This window comes from Pinus tabuliformis, chromosome Q (genome assembly GCF_031772625.1).
Source record: "Pinus tabuliformis cultivar Carrire ecotype Pingquan chromosome Q, CPIR1, whole genome shotgun sequence".
Lineage (NCBI taxonomy): Eukaryota > Viridiplantae > Streptophyta > Pinopsida > Pinales > Pinaceae > Pinus > Pinus tabuliformis.
This window is the reverse complement of record NC_142296.1, coordinates 931535766-931560711: the sequence shown is the minus strand read 5'-3', so window position 1 is coordinate 931560711 and position 24946 is coordinate 931535766. Positions and strand designations below refer to the sequence as shown.

The following is a 24946-nucleotide window of genomic DNA, read 5'->3' as shown; positions in this document are numbered from 1 at the left end:
ACAACATATTATAATACCTTAACTCAATCTAGAGTGCAATATAATGTTGACGGAATCCTGCATCAATATATATCTTTGGTTTATTATTGCACTAGAAAAACCATCGACAAAACCCACAAGTTAATATATCCAACATTTTCATTTCAAAGTGTCATATTCGTAAATGGTTGGTAATTTTAATTATATCGTATCAATAAATATTAATCCATCCATGTTATCACTATAAAATATTTAAATGAGCCTATTTAGTATATTATTAATAGATGCCAATTAAATAATTAAAAGATTTAAGTCTCATCATTGAAATATAGGTGAATAAACCAGGTCATTTATATAAATTCCCTCCAATAATAATATCGAGTCATTTGATGAACTAAAAATAAATGGGGCATTACTCCAGAACTGAAATTTTATAGTCCAAAATCCATTTTGCTATGACTTTTATTTCTTTTAATCGTTGCACCTTGAGCCATTTTGGATCATCACTCTTTGAAGCTACAATATCCTGACAATGGACTCCTGCAAATCATCAAGTTGTCATTTTTTATCATCTCTGTTTTTGTGTTTAAATTTATTAAGAAAAAATTTAAATGCAACAAACTTAATACCTTCTTTAGTAGTAATAGCCACGATGCTTTTTGATATATTCTCCAAAACACTACAATTTCACCCAAAACATACATATAATTAAATAAATCATCAATAAAAAATATTAATTATACGTCATAAATGATAAAAATAATGATAATGTTATTTAATATATTCTCCACAACATTACAATTTCATCTGTATCATATAAGTAATTAAATGAAGAATTAATAAAATTAATTATGCATTAAAATAAGATTGAAATTTCTTACCCTCCACTACTATATGGATCTCTTAAACCATTAGAAAAAATGATGTTACTTCCAAAATGCTTGAGCACTTTCTTTATATTCTGCACATATATAATCAAAATACAAATAATAAATTAAATACTTTTAAATACAAAATTTTCAATAATATTTATAACAAAACATTAACTATTTTAATTTCAAACCTTTTATTAAATATTAAAAAACTTAAATTAGTAAAATTTATAATTCATCATTATTAATTTTAATTTAATAATTTTATAAAATACTATTACAAATCCATTTTATTATATAATTTTCATTTTATCGAATATTATATAATATAAATAATTTATTAATAGAGATATTGAATTTATAAATAACCCCAATCATTTTCATTATGATAGCGAACCACATGTTTATTAAAAAATGACCATAATTTTATAATGCCCTCATTCATTATAATGACCACCATAATTTTATGTGTTATTTAACAATTATGCGTAATTGACCAAGTGCGTTAAATATATATTTTTCCGAGGACTTATTTTTATATTATAATATTAAATTATATATATATATAATTTTATTTTAATAAATTATTAATAATAATAGATATTTAAAGTAAAGTTATAACTTAAATGTTTTTCATGTTTTTTAAATTTTGATAATGTGAGGTGTATTATAACTTAGATTTTTTTATATTTATTATTAATTAATTTCTATTAATATTTAATAATCATTTAATTTATATAACTACACTATTACTAAATTAGATTTATTTTTAAAATATATATATAATAAATCAAAATTACATTTTTCATTAAATCTCTTCATTATAATATTAAAATAAATTAAAAAATATATATATATATATTTATATAACACTTATTAAAAATATATATTATTAATTTAATTAAAATAATTAATTATTTATATAAACATATTTTATATTTAATTTAAATAAAATAAAGAAATCGTCCCATCTAAAATATTGGAATATGTAAACATAAAAATGAGATACCGTTAAAATATACTTGCATGCCCTGTGTATATATACTCACATATCCGCCGAATTGCGTGGTGACCCAGTATGGCCGGGGCAACACTCCAAAATCACGCTGACACATATCCGAAAACGACTTCAGATCAAACGGTGACGAAGGAAACATCGTTGTCTCTTCGTTTGAGGCGACAGGGGTGATGATTTCGGTGCAAGACTGACATCACAATTAATCAATCAATCAGGCGTAAGAATTAAATATGAGGGCTTTCTAAGTACTATAGTGGGAATGGTTTTAGTGGAATTAACAACTATATTATGAGGGAACACCATTATATTGTTTTTTTTCAAAGAGTTAGAATATTTAATAGCTACTCAATAAAGTTAAATGAAGGCATCGAGAAACTCCTAATTGCAAGAACAAATCCCTAGCCCAAAGTGGAGCTCTAACCCCCGATCTAATTTCTAACCTCGTAAGAAATTTCCAACATATTGAAATGAAATAAAGAGAAGAGAACAATTGTGGAAAAACAAGAGACTATCACGTCACCCACTGAACCCCCACCCCCATTATTGCCTTACTTTTCATCCCTACCAGGGGAGCAAAGCCCAAAATTTCCCTAGAAGGTTCTCCCTTTGGCAACTTCAAAGCATCTTTGAATATTATTGAGCCTTCATTCATCGTCGTTGTGATAGTGGAATTTCCAACCTTTGAGGAAGAATATAAAACAATTTTGGTGGATTTGCCTTTGGGAAATATTTGTGTGAACGAAGGCCCAAAGAAGAGATCTAGACCCAACAAATAAAAGAGAATTATAGCCACTCCAAAAAAAAATGGAAACAATGAGCTCCAAGAATAGTAGTTGCAAAAAGGAATAAACCTAAGGGTTGAACAGACAAGTAAGAGAAAAAAAAACTTTGACCCCTCCTCCCCCCTCTCCCCCCAAAAGTACTAATTCCTCTAGAAAAGAAAGTTCATATGTGATCCTAAAGTATCCAACAATGTATACTATATGCAAATTAAATTTCCTTAGACTTCTAGATTTATTAAATTATGATTTCATGTATGGAATATGTAAATGCAAAAAATAGAGAACATACAAAAATGCAATCGCTCACAATCTCAAGAACACAAGATATACCTTAGGAAACCTTTTTGGAAGAAAGCCTATTTGGAAGATGAAGTTATTAAATTCTCTTTTTCTCTGAATAGAAAATGGATGCAAGTACAAAGAAATGAGTGCTATGGCTTGTGCGCTACTACAATGCACACATCTTCTTTTTTTCTCTCTCCCTATACACTCTTGGCTACTTACTTATCTATGTAACCAAATGCACTTGAATAGAATGGAACCTCTTTTCCTCCTAGAGACCTGGTTATAACACAACCCAACATCCTACTAGTGGTTAGGTTTGACTCCTTCAACTCTTAACTAGACTTACAATATTGAATCTTCTAGGGCCTTCTTCATCATGATCACATGGCCAATCCCTTTTCCATAAATAATGGGGGCTGACATGACATCCTCTTGAATTATGGTGGTCAAAATAGGAAGGTCAACTTCTGAGTGGCATAACTTTTGCATACAAACTTCGATTGAGGTGATTCTTGCACTATTAGAAAGGTATTTGTATTTAAAATAACACAAAAAGGTGTTGCACTTAAGTGACAAATTTTTACCCCCAAAAAAATCATTTTATGCCTCAATATACTCTTGGAAGATTTTAGACCCCAATTTTCCAAACTGGATCCCATTGGTAAAAATGGTGTTGCGAGTTGATTCCTTCACTTTTTCCACTTTTAAAAACATCAAGATGGATGAAAACAATATAATGATCCAATCTGAATCAATAAGCATGTACTAATTTTATTTTGTTTTATCGTATAGTACATTTGTAAAAATTTACTCTACTTACTTTGGTGAACATGAGCTTTTACAAGGTTCTCGATAGATCTGAACCAATTTGCAACATATTTGAATGGAATAATTTGAGAATTGTGTTGAAGCAAGATATTGTCAAGCCCTAAAAAGGTTCTTTTTCACCTCTAATTACCTCACATTAACTTGTCAATCCAGGAACGATTTGTTATTTCAAAGAGTGTACTCAGTTTGAGGTGATCATTTGTTAGAGTAATGCTAGTAGTATAGTGCTCAGAATACAAGAGTAAACGGATCCTTAAAACAAGATCTACTTATAGCAAAGCACTTTAAAGCCTAAATCATGCATTCGGAAAACTAAGCGATTTATCATTCAAGGGTCCAATAACAGTAACTCATCCCTCTGTAAACTGATATAATTAAAGATAATCAAGGAACAGATCATCAATCTGGGAACTAGACAACAAATGTCAACGCCCACTACAGTTTCAGATCATTCTGCACACCAAAGCGATGAGAACGCAAATAACATGAAATGGAACAACAACTAGGAAATGGAACAACAACTAAGAAATGGAACAGCAACTAGAAAATGTAACAGCAACTGATTCTTATAAACAACAACACTTTAACCTACAAGAATAAGTGCAGCAATCGTATCCTACAGAAATCAGATAACAATCTTTACTCTAGAAATAAATCGGACAGCACACGGAAATATAACGGCAACTGATTAGTAATGAAATATAGAACAACACTTAAAGCCAATTGTGAATGTATAGTAAACCGAAATAAATAACACACACAGCACACCTAGATATTGAGAGAAACAGTAATCTGACTCTGATACCACAAGTATTAATCTCAGTTATAACAAATAACGATCACAATTCGTAATGGAACAGCAACGTCAATTAAACAACAATCGTAATTAAATATAAACCATAGATGAATACAATAATACCAACTTAAGAATATTACAGCCTGGTTACTCTGTAATTGAACAGCAACAGCATTCTGTAAAGAACAGTAATGTTACATCAATGATTTAAAGGAACGGCAATGCATTATAAAGTCAGAATGAACAATACAATATTCCTGTTATAGAGAGCGATATTGTAAATATAACAGAGCTGTGATATAAAATAAAAAAACACATCAGATTACCGAACAAAGCTGATAATGAAAACCACGCACGAACTAAAGATAATGATACAAGAGCAAGTGTTCCACCAGGGATGGGCCCTTAGACTCCAAGGATACACTGCTTGAGATTATTCCAGGATCAAAGATGGAACAACAACCAGATTTATATTAAAGCATTCAAACAAAGTTACAGTGGATCACTTCTCAACGAGAGTCGATGATCAAAGTTTTAAGTACAAAGAGAAATTACATAAAAGTAACAACAACCCGTCCCCTGGGCTAGCAGTGCTGCCCCTTTTTATAACAGACGAGCGGAGATATCAATGATGCAAAAATAGTTAAGATTGTGATCCCTCAGGATCAAAGGATCCTAAGGGATTCACCAAACTGTTAATTCCAGTTATCCCTTTGTTCTCTTGCGCCGATTCGATATCTCCTTTTCCTTTCCTTGGCTGATACGCTTCAGTTTGGATCGCCTTGTCTGCATATGGTTTCCTGCCGCAGGGGCAGCAGTTAATTCTGCCCTGTCTTTTTCCTTGGGACGACAATCTTTCGTTTTTCCCTTTTTCTGCATAAGAAAATGGCGATTATTAGTTATTTTGTGTTACATACAAATCTCATCGATTTTGTCATAATTTCTTCTTATTTACCTAGTTCATGATGCAAAGGGATTATGAGTTTTTAAAGAAAAGATGACAAAATAATCAATAAAACATACCTTCTTCAGTACTCCACACACCCCCCTGCTTACTCTTTTTCATGCCCTCATGAAAACATTGTAGTTGACATGTAAGGCAGTGAGAGAGTAAGCTGGAGATGGAATCTCATGTGGTGGTCTACAGCCATGATGCCTAACTAGGTGTTCAAAAAGATGGCTTGTCTGGCCCTTAGGCATCTCATACAGGGCTTGGTACCTCGGTGCAGGGTGCCAAATAATCGGACTCCTAAACCTATATCCTAACCAAGATGGCCCTACCCTCAAGATAAGTTCACCATAGAGGCTCAAGTGATCAGCGGCTAACTTAAAGTTTTCAGAATTAAATGGTTCCCTGAGTTGGATATTCGAATTAGAGGTCTAGTATCAAAATTTAGCAGCTGCAACGGCAAGGTCCTTAATGGTAAATAAATATTCTATCCTTTGTTGATTGATTGTTGTATGAATGGGTCCTAATGCTTCAATCACGCCCGGAATCTTCATGAGACTCCTGTGTTTATTCCATAACTGTAATGGATCTCTAGGCTTAGCTCTTACCCATAAGTCTAATCCATTTTCTTGTCTTTGGAAGGCATTATAGGCTTTAAGCCATTTGATTTGATTAACCCCAAATGAAACAAATGCCTGCAGTTGGATATCCCCAATGAAAGGGCTGGGGTTCTGCTCTGTCTCTTGATCTAACACGAGGTTGTGCAGATAAAATTCACACAGTAGTCTTTGAACCTTTACTCCATAGTGCTTACAACAATTTATGAAATCATCAATAGTATTAATTTGTATAGGGGCTCCTGCTTTGACAGCCTTAATTTTCAATTGCAAATATCATTCCATTAAAAACAAGGCATAATTATTAGCAGGGGCTCTACATGTTAGGATGTCAATGTATAAAGAGCATAAGGTATCCATCTGCTTGATAACTACATCTAAACTATGAGTTACCTTTGCAACTTTCTCTTCTTCCTTTCGCCATCCTTCAAAAGCTTGGCTTTCAGATAGATTGACATTCCTTAGCTGTTGTTGTAATTCTTCATACTTTTCTCGAGAAACCGTTTGTTCTGTGAGTTTTTCTACTGCTTGTTGAGCTTGCATCAAACCCTCTCGTAGGCTTACTGTCTTCGGATCACTGTCCCAGGTAGTAGTGGCAAGTAGGAGATTTACTTGAATCTTCTTATTGCATCACCTCGTGTTTATAGTCTGCATTCATTTAGAGGAATGTGCCTCAGTTTGAACTTCTTTGTCACAGGCCGATATATCATCTGTTTGCACTTCAACATGAGCAACAATCGAATGTTGTTCCTTTTTCTTTTGAACGACAGTCTGCACTTCAACAGGGTTTTGAACGGTAGACTGTTCTTCAACAGTGTTTTGAATAGCAAACTGTTCTTCGTCAGGGTTTTGAACAGTAGGCTGGACGTGGGTCCTCCGAACCTTTTTCTTGGGGGGTCTCATCGGAGTTGTTGGATGTCTTACCCCTGAAGTCCTTTTTGCTCTCTTTCTCATTTTTAAATCCCTGATTTGTTGTCGAAGTCGTGCTATCACATTTAGCAATCTTTAATGTTCTTTTCGTAGTCTTCTAATTTCTTATGTTTCCTTAGAAAGAACAGTTTTCTGTTTATGCGGGCCTGGGCTGTCACCTTGGCCAATTCCCTGGTTTTCTTCTTGGGGTGCTCCTTCGCTGTTTTGTTCAGGTTTCTCCGGAGTAAAAACCCTAGATGGCTCTGTTATTTCCTGGGTGACTTCTGTTTCCACCCCTTCTTCTTCCTAGAATTCTTCCGGTGTAGTCTGCCTGGGAACAGATTGTTCCTCCTCTGTATCACTTTTCTCTCCTCTCATACCTTCATCATGAATAGGATGATTCTCTTCTTCTACTTCCCTGTCGTGTAATTCTTCGGGTGCATTCTTGCCCTGAGCAAAATACTCTTTCAGTTCTTCTTCAATATGGAGGCCTAACGGGCTGAGAGGTTGGGCATATTTGCCCATATTGGCCAGAATTTTGGCCAATTCATCCTCTTGCAATGGATTTTGAAATGGGCTATTTTTGCGTTGCTCTGTTTCTATCTCCTCCTGCCCAGGCTGCTTGGCCTCTTCCTCTGTTTCTAATCCCTCATTTCCTTCCAATCCTTTCTCATTCTCTTCTCCTTCCAATTGTGGGGGTTGTTCATCCCGTGAATTGTCTATCTCCACTGGTTGGCTAGTATCCCCTTGGGAATTTTCCAGCCTCCCTCTAATCCATTCCAATCTGACTGATTTCCTCTGTTTCAATGGTCTATCTAGTGTACTGGTTGCATGCTTATGTTTTGGGGCCGGCATAGTGAGTCCCCCTTCTATCATGGTAATTAGCTCTTCCCAGCTGCTATGTTGTTGAGCAAGACTGTGGCTAACTATTAGCCATATCAACCCATCGTGACTTACTACCGATTCTACATGTTGTGATTTCCTCATACTTCGAGCAACATCATGAAGTAATGAATTTAAAAATGCAGGTAAGTTCACAGAGCATTTCTCTTTTAATACAGCTAAGAGTTTAAGGTGTCGTGGTCTTACCACATCTTTCCTGCCTTCACAGGTGATGTAGCTCTAGATGATCTTCGCCAATTCTGCCCACGGCTCGCCCAATGCTGCTGGTAGGACTCCCTTTCCTCTGACTGTCAGGTTTTGGCCTTCATCTTGGAAGATCTTCATGATCTTACGCAGTCTCTCCTTCTTTAGAGTCCACACAGGTCTAGTGGCTGGCAGTCCCGAGACCTCTGCAATTACGTCATCGGTGACTGCTATGTGTCTCCCTCTTACTGTGGAGTGATATTCTTGCAAGTTTTGCAAGAATTCTATTGCTACAGTCTCGTTGGATTCTTGTAAACGATTAAGATAAACTAGCCATCCTGCCCTTGCCAAGATTTCCTGTGCAGCATCAGAAACTGTCAATACCTATGGTTCTCTCGGAATTGATCTTCCTCCCATACTCTAGCTCATTGTAAAAACGTAGAGATGGTCAATGGAACAACAGGTTGTTCAAACTGTTAGAAATATAGAGGAAATAATGAAACCGCAGGGCTCATTCAAATCCTGGGTTACTTACTAATTGCTACATAGCATAATACGAAAATGGCTTAGGAACAACAAGCCATGCAGATTGAAAAACAATATACTGTTGAGCCTTGCTATTCCCAAGTAAAAGTTTTCCGAATAATAGTCTGACACATATGCCAGCAAATTATGAGGTCAACCTCCCCCCTGAAATGTGATAGGCCGTCCTCGACCGTCAAATGAGGGAGCGGCGTGCCAACTTGCCATAGTACAGAGTCATAAAGGAACAACATATAGAGAAATGCCATGTTTTACAAAAGGAGCAGATTGTCGAAATCGAGGTATATAGTAGGATCGCTTAACAAATAAGAGAATGCTATGATATGATGCGAGGCTGAGAGGATAGGAGAGCTCACGTGCACAAAATGTCCGATGTGGTCATTATCAACTTTTTCCGTCATGATTGGCTGTAATATATTTTCATGTGTTTAATGGTTTAGGGAAATGGTATACATAATCTCATGTGACATATTACAAAGCTATAAGACAAAGAAGGGTGTTAATGATTACTATTGGCGTATAAGGAATGTGACTTCAATACCATTAACAGAGCTCTGCTATCGACAGGTGTCCATAACCTTGACAGAGTTGTTTGTTTCACCCATGGAACCATGATCCTTTGTGTATGCTTAGGAAGTGTTTTACAATTTCAAAATGGAGGCCATTATGCTGGCTTGGTAACCAATTAAACCATAATGCCATTTACCAGGAAGGAGTGAAAGGTGAACAAGTCGACTTGTGATGAGACCTCATGTTCCAAGGACTCTTTATTTTTTCTGATGTGCCTCTTGGATCATATCCCTGGTTTGGTGGCCATAGTGGGAATGCCACTTCACTTTCTTCCTTATGATCATGGTAGGCTGGCTCTTGATGAGACCCCCTATCCTGCATTTGACAACTCATATAAACAAGTCATATAAACATTTTTTCTCCTCTTTTTTTTTCTAAAGTACTTTCCTATTTATACAAAAAAGGTGGTTCAACACTCCTTAAGAGTAGGAATGGTGGAAGAAGTCTTAACATCTCAGTAGAAAAATATACCCTTTGTTCTTATTCCTTAATAATGATGAAAGAAGATTATGGGAATTTAAAAAGAACCAGCATGATAAAGATAACCAATCATATCAGTATTAGTAGGATAATGACAGCGAAAGTGATGGATAGTTGTGTCCTTTCCTCTTTCCTCTTATCAATTCAAAGAAATTTCCTATAAAAATAGCGATTTTCATATGATTTACTGATTTTGGTATGCTCTAGTTTTGTATCCATTGCATAAATGTATAGATGTGCTCTAGAAAGACTCGAAATTATCATATATTGAGAAGAATGACAACTGTCCTTTAATTGGAACAGCAAGGAGAACAAGCATCAATAGAAGGAATATGAAAATGTTGTTATTTCAAGAAGGAAGAGAAAAAAGTACAAGTGTTGTTCCTTTGGAAAAGGAATAGCAAAAACCAAAAGTGTTGTTCCTTTGGAAAAGGAACAACAAAAATACCAGTGTCGTTCCTTTGGAAAAGGAACAACAAAAACCAAAAACCAAAAGTGTTGTTCCTTTGGAAAAGGAACAGCAAAAACACCAGTGTCGTTCCTTTGGAAAAGGAACAACAAAAACCAAAAGTGTTGTTCCTTTGGAAAATGAACAACAAAAACCAAAAGTGTTTTTCCTTTGGAAAAGGAACAAGAAAAACACTAGTGTCGTTCCTTTGGAAAATGAACAGCAAAAATCAAAAGTGTTGTTCCTTTGGAAAAGGAACAGAAAAAACCAAAAGTGTTGTTCCTTTGGAAAAGGAACAGCAAAAACACCAGTGTCGTTCCTTTGGAAAAGGAACAACAAAAACCAAAAGTGCTGCTCCTTTGGAAAAAGAACAGCAAAGTGAAAAAGGAACAACTAATACAAAAAGTGTTGTTCTTTCAGAAGAGGAACAACAAAATGAAAGTGTTGTTCCTTTGGAAAAGGAACAGTAGAAAAACAAAAGTGCACACAAATGTTGTTCCTTTGGAAAAGCAACAACAAAAACAATAGAATTTCTGATTCTTCGAAAAGGAACATCAAAGTGCAAAAAATATGTACAAAGAATAATTTATGCTAACAAAGCAAAAGAATTATGTACAAAATGTGAAAACAGTTAAATCACTTTAATGAACCAGAGGCGAGGAAGATTTCTCTTCCTCCACAAAAATTTCCATGTCGGAATCTTCGTGGAGTTGTTGGTAGAAGGATTCCCGAGTAAGTGGTTTGCGGTATAGTCAAACTCGGTGGCTGTTTGCCTTGAAGGTATGTCCAAATTCGTCAATAGTGACTAGAGTAAGGGTGCCATTATCATGTACCTTCTGGATTTCATATGGCCCCAGCCAGCGAGTCTGAAGCTTCCTAGGAAAATCTTGAAACCTGGAATCGTATAAGAGCGCCCAATATCCCCCTCGGAAGACTTTATTTTTAGTGAGAGCGTCATGCCATTTAGCTCACTGCTGTTGGATCAATGCAGTGTGTTGGAGGGCAGAGAGCCTAATTTCATCTAGCTCATTGATCTACTGTAATCTATTAATCTATGCCTCGTTTAGATCTAGGCCGATTTCTTGTGTTGTTCATAGTGTTTGGATTACAAATTCTATGGCAAAAATGGGTTGCTTTCCAAACACCAATTGGTATGGTGAATAGTCGGTAGTGCTTCTCCATGTTGTTCTGTAGGCCCACAAGGCTTCTGGTAGTCTTGCAGCCCAATCGCGTCTATGTGACGCAATGGTTTTTGTTAAGATTGCTTCTATTATTTTATTGCTGCTTTCTACTTGACCATTTGCCTATGGGTGGTATGGAATGGTAATTTTATGCTGGATATGATAGTTTTTTAGTGTTGCAGCAATCTTGTTACTAGAAAATTATGGTCCACCATCTGTAATTATGTCTCTTGGAAGCCCATATCGCACAAATATATGGAATAGGAACTGTATGACGGAATCATCTATAGCTCGCGATAATGCCTCTGCTTCAACCCATTTGGTGACATATTCTGTTGCCACCAGAATATATGTTTTCTGGTTCGAGGATGGGTTAATTGGACCAACAAAATCGAGTGCCCATCACTCAAATGGTTCAAAAACCAGCTGTGGATTCAGGGGCATTTCGTCAGACTGGCCAGGGCATCATGTTCTTTAGCAACTGTCACAAGCTTGAATGAACTTCTTTGCATCTTTGAAGATAGTAGGCCAATAATACCCTGTTTGGAGCACCTTATATCCAGTTCTCCAATTGGAAAAGTGTCTGCCACATGGTCCGTCGTGACAAGCTTTCAAAATGTCAAAAATTTCATCTTCCCGGACACACCTCCTAATGTGCATATCTGCTCTTGTATGGAACAAGTAGCCCCCAATCCAGGAAAATAGAGCACTTCGCTAGATAATCTATTTTTGTTCATTGGGGGTCAGATGTTTCGATAATTTGCCTATTGCTAAGTAATTCGCAACATCAGCATACCAGGGTGTTTTAACAGTGACAACGAACAGATGCTCATCAGGAAATTGATCTTCAACTGCTACTGCATCCACCGATTTGGGCATCCGTGAGAGAAATTCATCTAAAAGATTTTCTTTTCCAGGGTGGTCCTTGATTGTGATATCAAATTCCTACAATAAAATCAGCCATCTGGTTATTCTACCATTTGTGATTGGTTTATTTGCTAAATACTTTATGGCAGAGTGATCTGTATACAAGATAACAGGATATCCAGTAATGTAATGCCTAAACTTATTGACAGCATGTATTACAGCTAGAAATTCCTTTTCAATAACGGTATAATTCAATTCAGCAGGGGATAAATTCTTGCTAATATAATAAATTGCATATGGTTTTTTATCTTCTTCCTACCCAAGGACTGCTCCAATAGCTGTATCTGAGGCATCTGATGAAATTTGAAATGGCAGGTCCCAATTTGGTCCTCTAAGGACTGGGGCTGTTGACACAAGCCTCTTCAGATCCTAGAAAGCATGGTCACATTTTTATATCCACAAAAAGTCAACATTACTTGTCAATGCATATAGAGGTGCAGCAATATGCGAAAAATGTTCTATAAATCTTCTACAGTAACCAGAAAATCCAAGAAAACTGCGTACCTCTGTTTAAGTGGTGGGAGTGGGAATTAGTAAAATTATTTGAATTTTGGTTGGGTCTACCTGTATGCCAGCTACTGAGATATAATGGCCTAGAATAAGTCCTTCAGTCATCATCATATAACATTTTTCATGGCTCAAACAGATCCTAGTGGCAATGCAGCGCTAGAGAACTTTTTCCAATGTGTCCAATGCTGGATCAAAATCATCTCCGTATGGTGTAAAGTCATCCATGTATACTTCGAGCCCTTCATTTATTAAGTCTGAAAAGATGCTGAGGATAGCCCTTTGAAATGTGGCAGGAGCATTGCATAAACCAAAAGGTAAGACTCTGTAAGCAAATGTTCCCCAAGGACAAGTAAAAGTGGTTTTGTCTTGGTCTTCAGGGGCAATCCGAATCTGATTATATCCACTGAAGCCATCTAAGAAAGAAAAGAATTTCTTTCCTACCAAAATGTCTAATACTTGGTCAATGAATGGAAGGGGAAAGTGGTCTTTTTGTGTTGCTTTATTTAGCTCTCTATAATCTACACAAACTCTCCACTTCCCATTCTTCTTTGGTACCATGACAAGTGGAGAGACCAATTTACTATCGGAGATGGGATAGATGAAGTTCACATCTAACAGTTTTTGAAGTTCAACTTTTACAATGTCTTTTAGGTGAGGATTAAGTCTCTTTTGTGGTTGGCGAACAGGTCTCACATCTTTTTCTATGTAAATGTGGTGTGTACATAACTGGGGATCAATTCCTTTCATATCAGGGTAGTCCCATGAAAATTCTCCTTTATATTTCCTCAATAGTTGGATGAGCTTCTTTTCTTGCTCAGAAGTCAGGTTGGCATTAATGTTTGAAGTCTTTCCTGGCTCAATTTCTACAATTTTACTATTTGAAACAGAGGTAGTAGGTATTGTTTGATAGTGTGTATCTTTAAGAGGATCTTCTTCTAATTCATTATCAAATGTTGCTTCTATCATGTGACATTGTCTGTGGGATCTGGGTTCAGCTTGGTTAATAAAAATTTTAATGGCATCATCTTCTGTTTGGTCTTTGAAATCGAGGGCCTCTTCTATGGTTAATGGAGATCTAATATTTTTGGTAAGGTATGATACAGGATGCTTGTTAGTTTTTATTATTGTGAAACTTGGCTGCGTGGGGGGTATAAAGCTAGATTCTTGATATTTTCCCCCCTAGCTATGGTCATACTGCCTTGTCGACAGCCAATATAAGCATCGATAGTTGCAAGCCAAGGTCTGCCTAAAATCAACGGGTGTCCATCAAGTCAGTTTTTGGGGTTTATTATCAGAAAATCGGTCGGATACTCCCAGGATTCAACAGATACCATGACATCATGTAGTGTGCCTTCTGGCCGAACCACAGATCGGTCAGCCAATTCTAATAAAGTGGAGGTCAGTTCTACTGATGTAATGCCCAGTTTTTGGCAAGTGGTGGTTGTTAAGATATTAATTGCAGCTCCTAGATCAACTAAGGCATTTGAGAAGGTTTGTCCATTGATTTGTACAGTTACCATTGGATTTCCTGGGTTTTCGTATTTAACGGGTGTTTCTTTCCTTGATAATAAATCAGATAGAGCACCAACTACTTGGACTTTTGGGTTGCTTGTTATTTTCCTCCTTGGTTTCTTTATACATAATTCTTTGATAGTCTTTGCATATATCAGAATGTCTTGAATGGCTTGGAGGAGTGGGATTTTTATGTACAAGTTTTGTAGTTCTCCCAGAATGTCAAAATCAGAGCGTTGTATAGGTCGAGGTATAATTAGGCGTTCTGGGAATGGAGGAGAGGATGTGGTTGTTGGGTCATGAATTTGTTGTCTGGTCATGTCCTCTTCTTGTAGTGGTTGTTCTGTAGGTAACTAATTTTCAACTTGAGTTGTTTTTTCTCCCTCTATTTCAATGATATGCCTAGATCTTAATTGAAGATCATTACACTCCCTTAGATCGATTCCTATCTCTAGTTTCTCAATTATTTGAATGGATTGGACCAATTTGTTATTTGGCTTAGGGTTGGGTTGGGCTGGGAGTTGCGATCTTAAATTAGACTGGGGGTTTTGTCGTAATGTTGGCAGTGTAGGTTGAGGGAGCGGGATGGTTCCTATTGGTTGATTCATTGGTCTTTGCCAGTTTGTCTGCCAGGCTTGACTCTGTGAAGTAGGAGGAGTCCATTTTGCTGGATATGCATTATTTTGCCAATATGGTGGGGTATGGGGAAAATTTGGCCAACTGGGTTGGCTTGCTTGATTTGGCCATGGAGATGATGAAGGAAATGATTGTTGTGACTAATTTGGGAAGGGAGGTTGATTTTGCCACATTATATTATATTGTTGAGCATGATATTGTGGAGGCTGAACATAAGAAGCTGGGTCTGAAAACATACCTGATTGTCGTGGCTGCCATTGACAGCGATGATTGAGTAGATACACCAATTCTAGCTCTTCTTCTACTTCCTTGTATACTGCTTTCAATCCAGGAAGTGACGGGCAGCTCTTTGTGGAGTGGTATTTTGTACAAATGGTGCAAACTTGGACTGCATCTAATGGACACTCCTTATGGCTGTGTTTCTTTCTGCATCTGGGACAGAAGATTGCCAAATTTTGTTCTACTTCCGCTTGCTTTTGTTTGGCCTGCATAATATCAAGTTGTGTTGTCAGTGTCCCCAATATGTCAGTTTTAAAATTTTCTAATAGATTTCCAATTTCTGCACAAGTTACTCCTTCTGCCGAAATTCTGTTATCTCTTGCAAAACGATCATGTTCTACTGGTTTTAGTCTTGTGCTGCCTCTCGATCTCCTGATACATAAATCAATAATGTCAGCAAATTTTTCGTGATAAATATCTCCTTTCCCCATAATGTTTAGTTTTTCAATCCATTGTTCCTTCATTCCCCTAATTAATGTTGTTTTTAATACATTATCAGGTAAGGGTAACGAGGCATAAGGAGATCTTTGAAGATTGTACTGGAAGCGCTCTACATATTCTTCTAATGTTTCATTTGGTCTAGCTACCATCTAAAATATTTCATCTTTTAACTCTCTAGACCTGCAATAGTCCTGATATTTTTTTAGAAAAGATTCTTCATTTGGTCCTAGTTATTTATAACACCACCACCTAATCCCATAAACCATCTTAGAGCAGCCCCTTTTAATGTAGAGGGAAATAATTTCAGTTTCTGGGGATCGGTGGTATAGTCATATCCTTTACACAGCACATCAAATTCGAATAAAAATGCTTCTGGATCTTCTGATGTAAGGCCATGGAATTGAGGGATATGCTGGAGAGGAATTGCTTTCATAGGTGCATTAGTTGTAGTATCCATAATGTGTAGAAATTTTGAATAATAAACACTTATTCACAGAGATTATCCTGATTATACACTATTGCAGAATACATGCACGATACATAATCTCATCTACGTTGATCATCAATTTAGCAGCATCAAAAACAATGAAACATCAATCGCATGCACACATTAACACAATATGTAACCCAGGGAAAGCTTACAGCTGAAAACCCCACACTATCTGTATATTAATGATTGAGAACATGTAACAATACATAGTACAATACTCCTCACAAGTACTCAGTACTATCTCCACCTGTTACACACAAAACTAGCTCAGATCCGAACAAGTCACAAGTTCAAATCTCCTCCGCTACTTTGCCTGCCTCCACTGCGCAATCCTGCATGAGAATGGATGAGAATGGCTGATCCAAACTCGTTTTTACCTTGGCTGATCCAAAATCACCTGAGCACAAGCTACAATTCACTTGGTATTGGCCCACACTGCACAGTCCTCATTGGCATAACTCAATCCCTGCATGTGCAAATCTCATGCACAACTGATAGTCACAACTCACCCTTTCACTTACCTCTAACACCTGTCTCTGTTGAACTGTCCATGCACTGAGTTAACTGATGTATTCTTTAGTTGCTTTATGAGTTAATAATTAGTGAATTAATTAACAATCAATTCACACAACTCATCACTAGTGTATTCTTTAGTTAGACTAAATACAACTAGTTCAACTAAGTCAAACTGAACACAACTCCATCAACTCCACATCCAACTCCACAGAACTCACATGCATGAGTTCTAACTGAAGTCCTCCATGCAATAGCTCAAATAACACATAAGAAACGACGTGATTCCTTCTATCGGCTGCATGTGCCACATTCGTAGCTCAAACTGAAGTGCTCCAAGAGAATAAGATAAAGTTTATAGTCCAAATATTACTAAGGGCTAATAATATTTGACTGTTTCTATTTTTAGCCTGGCAGTCTAAAAATAGACTCTGATCACTCCGATGTGAACCAAAAATTGAAGTCCATCTATTTTTCCCAACATGACCAATCATCCATAAACAGCATCCTGCAACTCATAGACCATGATCCATATGTCTAAAAATAGGCATAGTCTAAAAATAGAATTTGCGCCAAAAATAGCTTGCGGGCCACTTAGTGAAGGCGACTCCTTTCCACTAAGTTCCATCATATTTTTGCATTTTCAACACTCCCTCTCAACAAGATATGGATTATCTGCAACCCCTATCTTGCAACTCTGGAATGTTCTGCATGCAACACATTTGCCCGGTCCACTTGCTCCAACAACACTTGGAACAAAAACACTCCCAACTGACTACTCTGTTGGGATAGGAACATACTCTGATGCTGAAGCTCTACCTGCTGCTGACAAGTGCTCCCTCTCTGACATCTGCGCTACTGCAACACCTCCATGCATCTCGCACCATTGCACACCTCTCTGTGCCACCTAGCACTGTGCAAAACACTTGTGCCTCTCGCATTGCTGCAGCCTGCTAGCTATGCGATGTCCTAGGATTCCCTACACTGTCACTCTCTCTGTCGCTCCATCTGCATCTGTCTCTACCCAATCAGTCAGTTCCTGCTACTCCACATCAGGGCTCCTGTAGCAAGGTCTCATCCAAGAGGTTGGGTACCTCAAGGATCCTGCCCCTCCTCCTTGGAACGATCAATCCACATCACCCCACCTCCTACCTGGAGGTATGGCTGCATGTGATCCCTCAGCCCACCTGGCTCGAAGTTTCCCCCTACTGGAGGTCTCTGCATGAGTAGATGTCTCTACTCGATCTCCTCTCAGCTTCCCTTGTTGTGGCTGCTCCACAACCTCCTGAAGCTGCTACACCAATCGTGGCTCCTCCACAATCGTCTGAGACTTCTTCTGGCTCTGCATGTTGAGAGGTAATATACCCTCCCTCTCAACCACCAAGTCTCCATCAGTTGCCTTGCTGCTCAAGGCTTTGCATGCATCTACATGCAACTGATAAAGGTTCCTAACTCGAACCCCTATCTTCTGGGTTTCTCCAGTTGTCTTGCTGCGCAGGAAAGCCTTTCCCTCGCTGAAGACAACATCATATCCCTTGTCTTCTAACATTGCCACAGAGATAAGATTCTTCTTCAATCCTGGAACATGCATCACTTCCTTCAATCTGAAGGGTTTACCAGACTCCCTCTCAAAGGAAATGGTACCGATATCGGTCGCACTGTATCTACCATCATCGCTCATCTCGATGTGCACTCCAAGATCTTTCTCATCCAGATCAAAAAACAAATCTCGATCTCCTGTCATGTGAGAAGATGAACCACTGTCCAAGAACCATACCGATCCCATCACACTTGATACCAAGCATGCGATCAGCAAAAAATCTAGCTCACATTGCGAGGCTAAGGCCTCTCCCACTGCAGATCCAACAACTTGCTTATTTTTCTTATTCTACGGACAATCTGTGGCATCTCCATTCTCAACTTTGATGTTTCTGAGTTTATCCTTGAGCGCCATTCCACCAGCTCAAAACTCAACCGCTTCTGATCTAAAATTCGTGAGAACAAAGTATTTCTTGTACAGAGATCAACTGTATGGGCATTCATCGGATATCTCACCTTCCAAAAGAAGGATGAATCCAGAAGCTACCTGGCCCGATTATAGAATTTTCCTGAAGAAATAAAATGTAATCACTTTCTGAATAATAGATCTGATGATCAATCCTCGCTTTGATATCCTGTAGAACATTTTCTACAAATCAAAGAGCTCTGATACCATGTAGAAACTTTTTATACAAATCATCTAGCTCTGATACCATGTAGAAATTTTGAATAATAAACACTTATTCACAGAGATTATCCCGATTATACACTATTGCAGAATACATGCACAATACATAACTCCTCTACGTAGATCATCAATTTAGCAGCATAAAAAACAATGAAACATCAATCGCATGCACACATTAACACAATATGTAACCCAGGGAAAGCTTACAGCTGAAAACCCCACACTATCTGTATATTAATAATTGAGAACATGTAACAATACATAGTACAATACTCCTTACAAGTACTCAGTACTATCTCCACCTATTACACACAAAACTAGCTCAGATTCAAACAAGTCACAAGTTCAAATCTCCTCCGCTGCTTTGCCTGCCTCCACTGCGCAATCCTGCATGAGAATGGATGAGAAAGGCTTATCCAAACTCGTTTTTACCTTGGCTGATCCAAAATCACATGAGCACAAGCTACAATTCACTTGGTATTGGCCCACATTGCACAATCCTCATTGGCATAACTCAATCCCTGCATGTGCAAATCTCATGCACAACTGATAGTCACAACTCACCCTTTCACTTACCTCTAACACCTGTCTCTGTTGAACTGTCCATGCACTGAGTTAACTGATGTATTCTTTAGTTGCTTTATGAGTTAATAATTAGTGAATTAATTAACAATCAATTCACACAACTCATCCCTAGTGTATTCTTTAGTTAGACTAAATACAACTAGTTCAACTAAGTCAAACTGAACACAACTCCACATCCAACTCCACAGAACTCACATGCATGATTTCTAACTGAAGTCCTCCATACAATAGCTCAACTAACACATAAGAAACCACGTGATTCCTTCTGTCAGTTGCATGTGCCACATCCATAGCTCGAACTGAAGTGCTCCAAGAGAATAAGATAAAGTTTATAGCCCAAATATTACTAAGGGCTAATAATATTTCACTGTTTCTATTTTTACCCTAGCAGTCTAAAAATAGACTCTGATCTCTCCGCTGTGAACCAAAAATAGAAGTCCATCTATTTTTCCCAACATGACCAATCATCCATAAACAACATCCTGCAACTCATAGACCATGATCCATATGTCTAAAAATAGACTTTCCGCCAAAAATAGCCTGCGGGCCACTTAGTGAAGGTGACTCCTTTCCACTAAGCTCCATCATCTTGTTGCACTTTCAACACAATGGGGTATTGCAGTGTAGAGGTTTGGGTGTTTGGCTTGTTCTAGGCCATTTGGTCAAATATATACCATTAACCTTCTGGGATGTCTAGGAGGGTACTCCTAGGTTGTCGAGGGGGAATGGCTCTAACGAGAATGGCCTTAACAGCACTTCCTTTATTTGGGATGATGAGAGTGTCTAATGTTTGGGAGGGTTCAGGTTCTTGAATTTCTTCAACTTCATTATAAATGATTTTTGCAGCACTTCCCTTATCTGGGCTGCTTAATGACTGTATTACCCCAAGAGGAGATTTTGGTTCTTCAGTTTCTCCTGTTTCTACTCTTCCTTCACAATGATTACTAAGTTTCCCTTCTTGCAATGATTTTGGGCTAGAATTTTCAATTTCTTGAAAATCTTGCTCTTGGGTTTGACTATGCACCTCAGCAAAGGCTACAGATGGTGATCCTGTTGCCTGAAGGGAACTAGTAGGCTGTCTAGAAGCAACTTTTCTAGGTCCTACTAATGGCTGAGATTCTGCTTTTTTAAGGATTTCATCTATAAAGGTCGATCAGCCAAGGGTCACCGGCCCCTTAGCTTTATCGGGCTTGGGTAGAGGTTTGGGATTCTTTTCAGGCTTTTTCTACTTAGTCATGCACTCAAATCAACTGCTAAGTTCTACCCAATGAAATAGCAACAAATCTGTAGGAAAACGGGTAGGGGAGCAAGGCTATTACATACTCCACACGCAGGTTCTTACCTTTCATTTTTAAAACCCAATTTTTTCCTAATAGGTTCTTACACTACTCTGGAAAAGAAACAAATGGCTACACTCTTCCTCCGCAATGGCGCCAAAATGTCAAGCCGTAAAAAGGGTCTTTTTCATCTCTAATTACCTCACATTAACTTGTCAATCCAGGAACGATTTGTTATTTCAAAGAGTGTTCTTAGTTTGAGGCGGTCATTTGTTAGAGTAATGCTAGTAGTATAATGCTCAGAATATAAGAGTAAACGGATGCTTAAAACAAGATCTACTTACGGCAAAGCACTTTAAAGCCTAAATCATGCATTTGGAAACCTAAGCGGTTTATCAGTCAAGGGTCCAGTAACAATAATTCATCCCTCTGTAAACTGATGTAATTAAAGATAATCAAGGAACATATCATCAATTTGGGAACTAGACAACAAATGTCAATGCCCACTACAGTTTCAGATCGTTTTGCACACCAAAGCAATGAGAACGCAAATAACAGGAAATGGAACAGCAACTAGGAAATGGAACAACAACTAAGAAATGGAACAACAACTACAAAATGTAATAGCAACTGATTCTTATAAACAGAAACACTTTAACCTACAGGAATAGGTGCAGCAATCGTATCCTACAAAAATCAGATAGCAATCTTTACTCTAGGAATAAATCGGATAGCACACGGAAATAGAATGGTAACTGATTAGTAATGAAATATAGAACAACACTTAAAGCCAATTGTGAATGTACAGTAAACCGAAATAAATAACACACACATCACACCTGGATATTGAGAGAAACAATAATCTGACTCTGATACCACAAGTATTAATCTCAGTTATAACGGATAACAATCGCAATTCATAATGGAACAACAATGTCAATTGAACAACAATCGTAATTAAATATAAACCATAGATGAATACAGTAATACCAACTTAAGAATATTACAGCCTGGTTACTCTGTAATTGAACAGCAATAGCATTCTGTAAAGAACAGTAATGTTACATCAATGATTTAAAGGAACAACAATGCGTTATAAAGTCAGAATGAACAATACAATATTCCTGTTACAGAGAGCGATATTGTAAATATAACAGAGCTGTGATATAAAATAACAAAACACATCAGATTACCGAACAAAGCTGATAATGAAAACCACGCACGAACTAAAGATAATGATACAAGAGCAAGTGTTCCACCAGGGCCGGGCCCTTAGCCTCCAGGGATACACCGCTTGAGATTATTCCAGGATCAAAGATGGAACAGCAACCAGATTTATATTAAAGCATTCAAACAAAGTTACAGTGGATCACTTCTCAACAAGAGTCGATGATCAAAGTTTTAAGTACTAAGAGAAATTACATAAAGTAACAACAACCCGTCCCCTGGGCTAGTAGTGCTGCCCCTTTTTATAACAGATGAGCGGAGATATCAATGATGCAAAAATGGTTAAGATTGTGATCCCTCAGGATCAAAGGATCCTGAGGGATTCTCCAAACTATTAATTCCAGTTATCCCTTTGTTCTCTTGCACTGATTTGATATCTCCTTTTCCTTTCCTTGGCTGATACGCTTCAGTTTGGATCACCTTGTCTACATATGGTTTCCTGCCGCAGGGGCAACAGTTAATTCTGCCCTGTCTTTTTCCTTGGGACGACAATCTTTCCTTTTTCCCTTTTTATGCATAAGAAAATGGCAATTATTAGTTATTTTGCGTTACATACAAATCTCATCGATTTTGTCATAATTTATTCTTATTTACCTAGTTCATGATGCAAAGGGATTATGAGTTTTTAAAGAAAATATGACAAAATAATCAATAAAACATACCTTCTTCAGTAGTCCACAGATATCATACTCTAGAATCTTTGGAGAGAACTCTGTCATGAGAATAATGAAGCATCAAGTCTTCAAAATAAAAAAAGGGTGAACAAAACTCAAGTGTGTCGATTGTGATGTGCAGGTACTTCAATTGTAGCCATATGGCTAATATTGCACACAAAATTGTGAAGCTCGAAATTAAGTGATTCATCATAGTGGGATAATCATGTTTTTTGGAAGACTATGGGGAGAGAAATCATGCTTCCACCATATGATGCATCTTTCCTTTTTCATAGAAAAAAATTGCGTACTTGTTATGTTATTTTATTGAAATCAAAGTATACATATTATTGGTCAATTACATTCTTCTCGACATGTTTGCCAAACCAAAACAAAAAAAAATCACAAATATTGTTGGAATTCACCCTAAGACATTAACTACCTTCTTTGTTATCTCTAATTGTGTAACACATCCCAACATGAAAATGGCATGACTCTACTTCTTTTGTCACCATCACTTCATAAGCTAATTTCGCCATAACAATTCTACTCTTTGTTCATTTTCCACATGAGTTTGTGTAATTCTCTACTCAGTCTAATTCCATTCTTTATGAATGACGAGACAAATTGTGACCATTCCCATGCTAGATTTCCTGAGAGGCCTAGAATATTATTTGATTTCCAAGGTCTTAGAGACATCTCATTAGCTCTAGGATCAACGGCTTCAGAAAGTAAATAAACTCCTCTATACTTTAATGTCACTGCCAGATTCAAGAAGATTATTTTAAGGCCATCACCTCCTATCCAGGGATCCTTGCTGTAGTCAATTTTTCATCCATCTCCTACCTACCAAACAATACCTCTTTTAATTATGTTAAATTCTGACAGCAAAGCCTTCCAAATATTTGTTCCTCTCTACCATGAATTCTTCTCTAATCAAACCCATTTTTCAATTTTTTTATTCTGCCAATACTTGTCTTACATTAGAGTTCCCCATAGGATATCATCACACATACTCCTTTGCAAAAATGAAAATGTTTTTAAGCTCCCATCCTCCCATTTTCTTTGGGTTGGTAATCTACTTCCAACTTTCTAAATGTACTGAACACAATCACTAGACAATCGTTGCTTGATAGGTTTTTCTTCAAATCAATGATGAAAATTGTGTGTTCCGCTAAGGATTGAGAAGTAGTGTAATAGCCCAAAGTACTCACATTGGCATAAGACTCATCGAGGTTGCTGAAAAACATCAAATTCCCAATATATCAATGCTATAACAACATAACAAGATACATGAAATCTATGACACAAAGCAATGAATTGAAATATGATCTATTTATATTATAGTATGAAATGAAATGAAATAGTATCTATACATACATTACAGTATGAAATGAAATAATATCTATCAAAGAAAAAAAGTACCTCAATGAAGACAATGAGCACTCTAAAATCAACATGCTCAATCATTATGCCAAAGTCAGGTAATTGAGATAAAATGCCTAACTCAATGTCGAGGCACACAAATATTGGAGAATCTTTTAGAGGGCTTCCCCAATAAGACTTATTCACTAGATATCTTTTTGGAAACGTTTAATATCTATCTAGTTTGAATGTAAAATTATCCAGAGTCTGCATGTACTAATGGGTTGTTAACTCAAGAGAAAGGGGTTTTCTATGAGATTTGAGCTTCATCATTAATGAATGAAGTCACTTGCCTCCTACACTAGCCAATAGAAAAGGACTTGAAATCGAGGATCTAGGGTGAAAGAATACATAAAATCTAATAAAATCCAATAAATATAAGAAATATATAGAGTCGTCCAAGAGTGCTAATCCAAGAGAATTCGATTTCTTCTCTGATCAACTAGTCCCCCCTTTGCATAGTCACTAATAGAGTTTCTAATGCCCATAAAAAAGCCCATAACTTGAAGCGAGGAAAGGATAGGGATATAAGGACAATTTTTCTAATAAAAATACAACAAATATGATCTAAAGTAAAAACTACCAATGGTGTATCGTGGTACTTGCAAACCATCTTGGAAATGTTCAAACAAAACCTTATAGTGACCAAGTCCAGATTATAAAAATCAAATGAAGTATATGTTGAAAATGCAACAAGATGATGGAGCTTAGTGAAAAGAAGTCGCCTTCACTAAATGGGCCCGCAGGCTATTTTTGGCGCAAAGTCTATTTTTAGACATATGGATCATGGTCTATGAGTTGCAGGATGTTGTTTTTGGATGATTGGTCATGTTGGGAAAAACAGATGGACTTCTATTTTTGGTTCACAGCGGAGTGATCAGAGTCTATTTTTAGACTGCCA

At 37.1% G+C, this 24946-nt stretch overlaps 1 protein-coding gene and 1 pseudogene across 1 annotated transcript; both read right to left on the bottom strand.

Annotated features, from left to right (window-relative positions):
* Positions 1 to 391: 391 nt before the first annotated feature.
* LOC149222521 (uncharacterized) lies at positions 392 to 2521 on the bottom strand. Its single transcript, XM_089387618.1, has 5 exons — positions 2435 to 2521; positions 1901 to 2056; positions 861 to 940; positions 609 to 658; positions 392 to 519 (listed from the first exon to the last, which is right to left on the bottom strand). Exons 1-5 carry the CDS (start codon positions 2519 to 2521, stop codon positions 392 to 394), a joined length of 501 nt encoding a protein of 166 aa, XP_089243744.1.
* Positions 2522 to 18778: 16257 nt separating this feature from the next.
* Positions 18779 to 24658, bottom strand: LOC149222520 (uncharacterized; annotated as a pseudogene).
* Between the last annotated feature and the right edge of the window lie 288 nt (positions 24659 to 24946).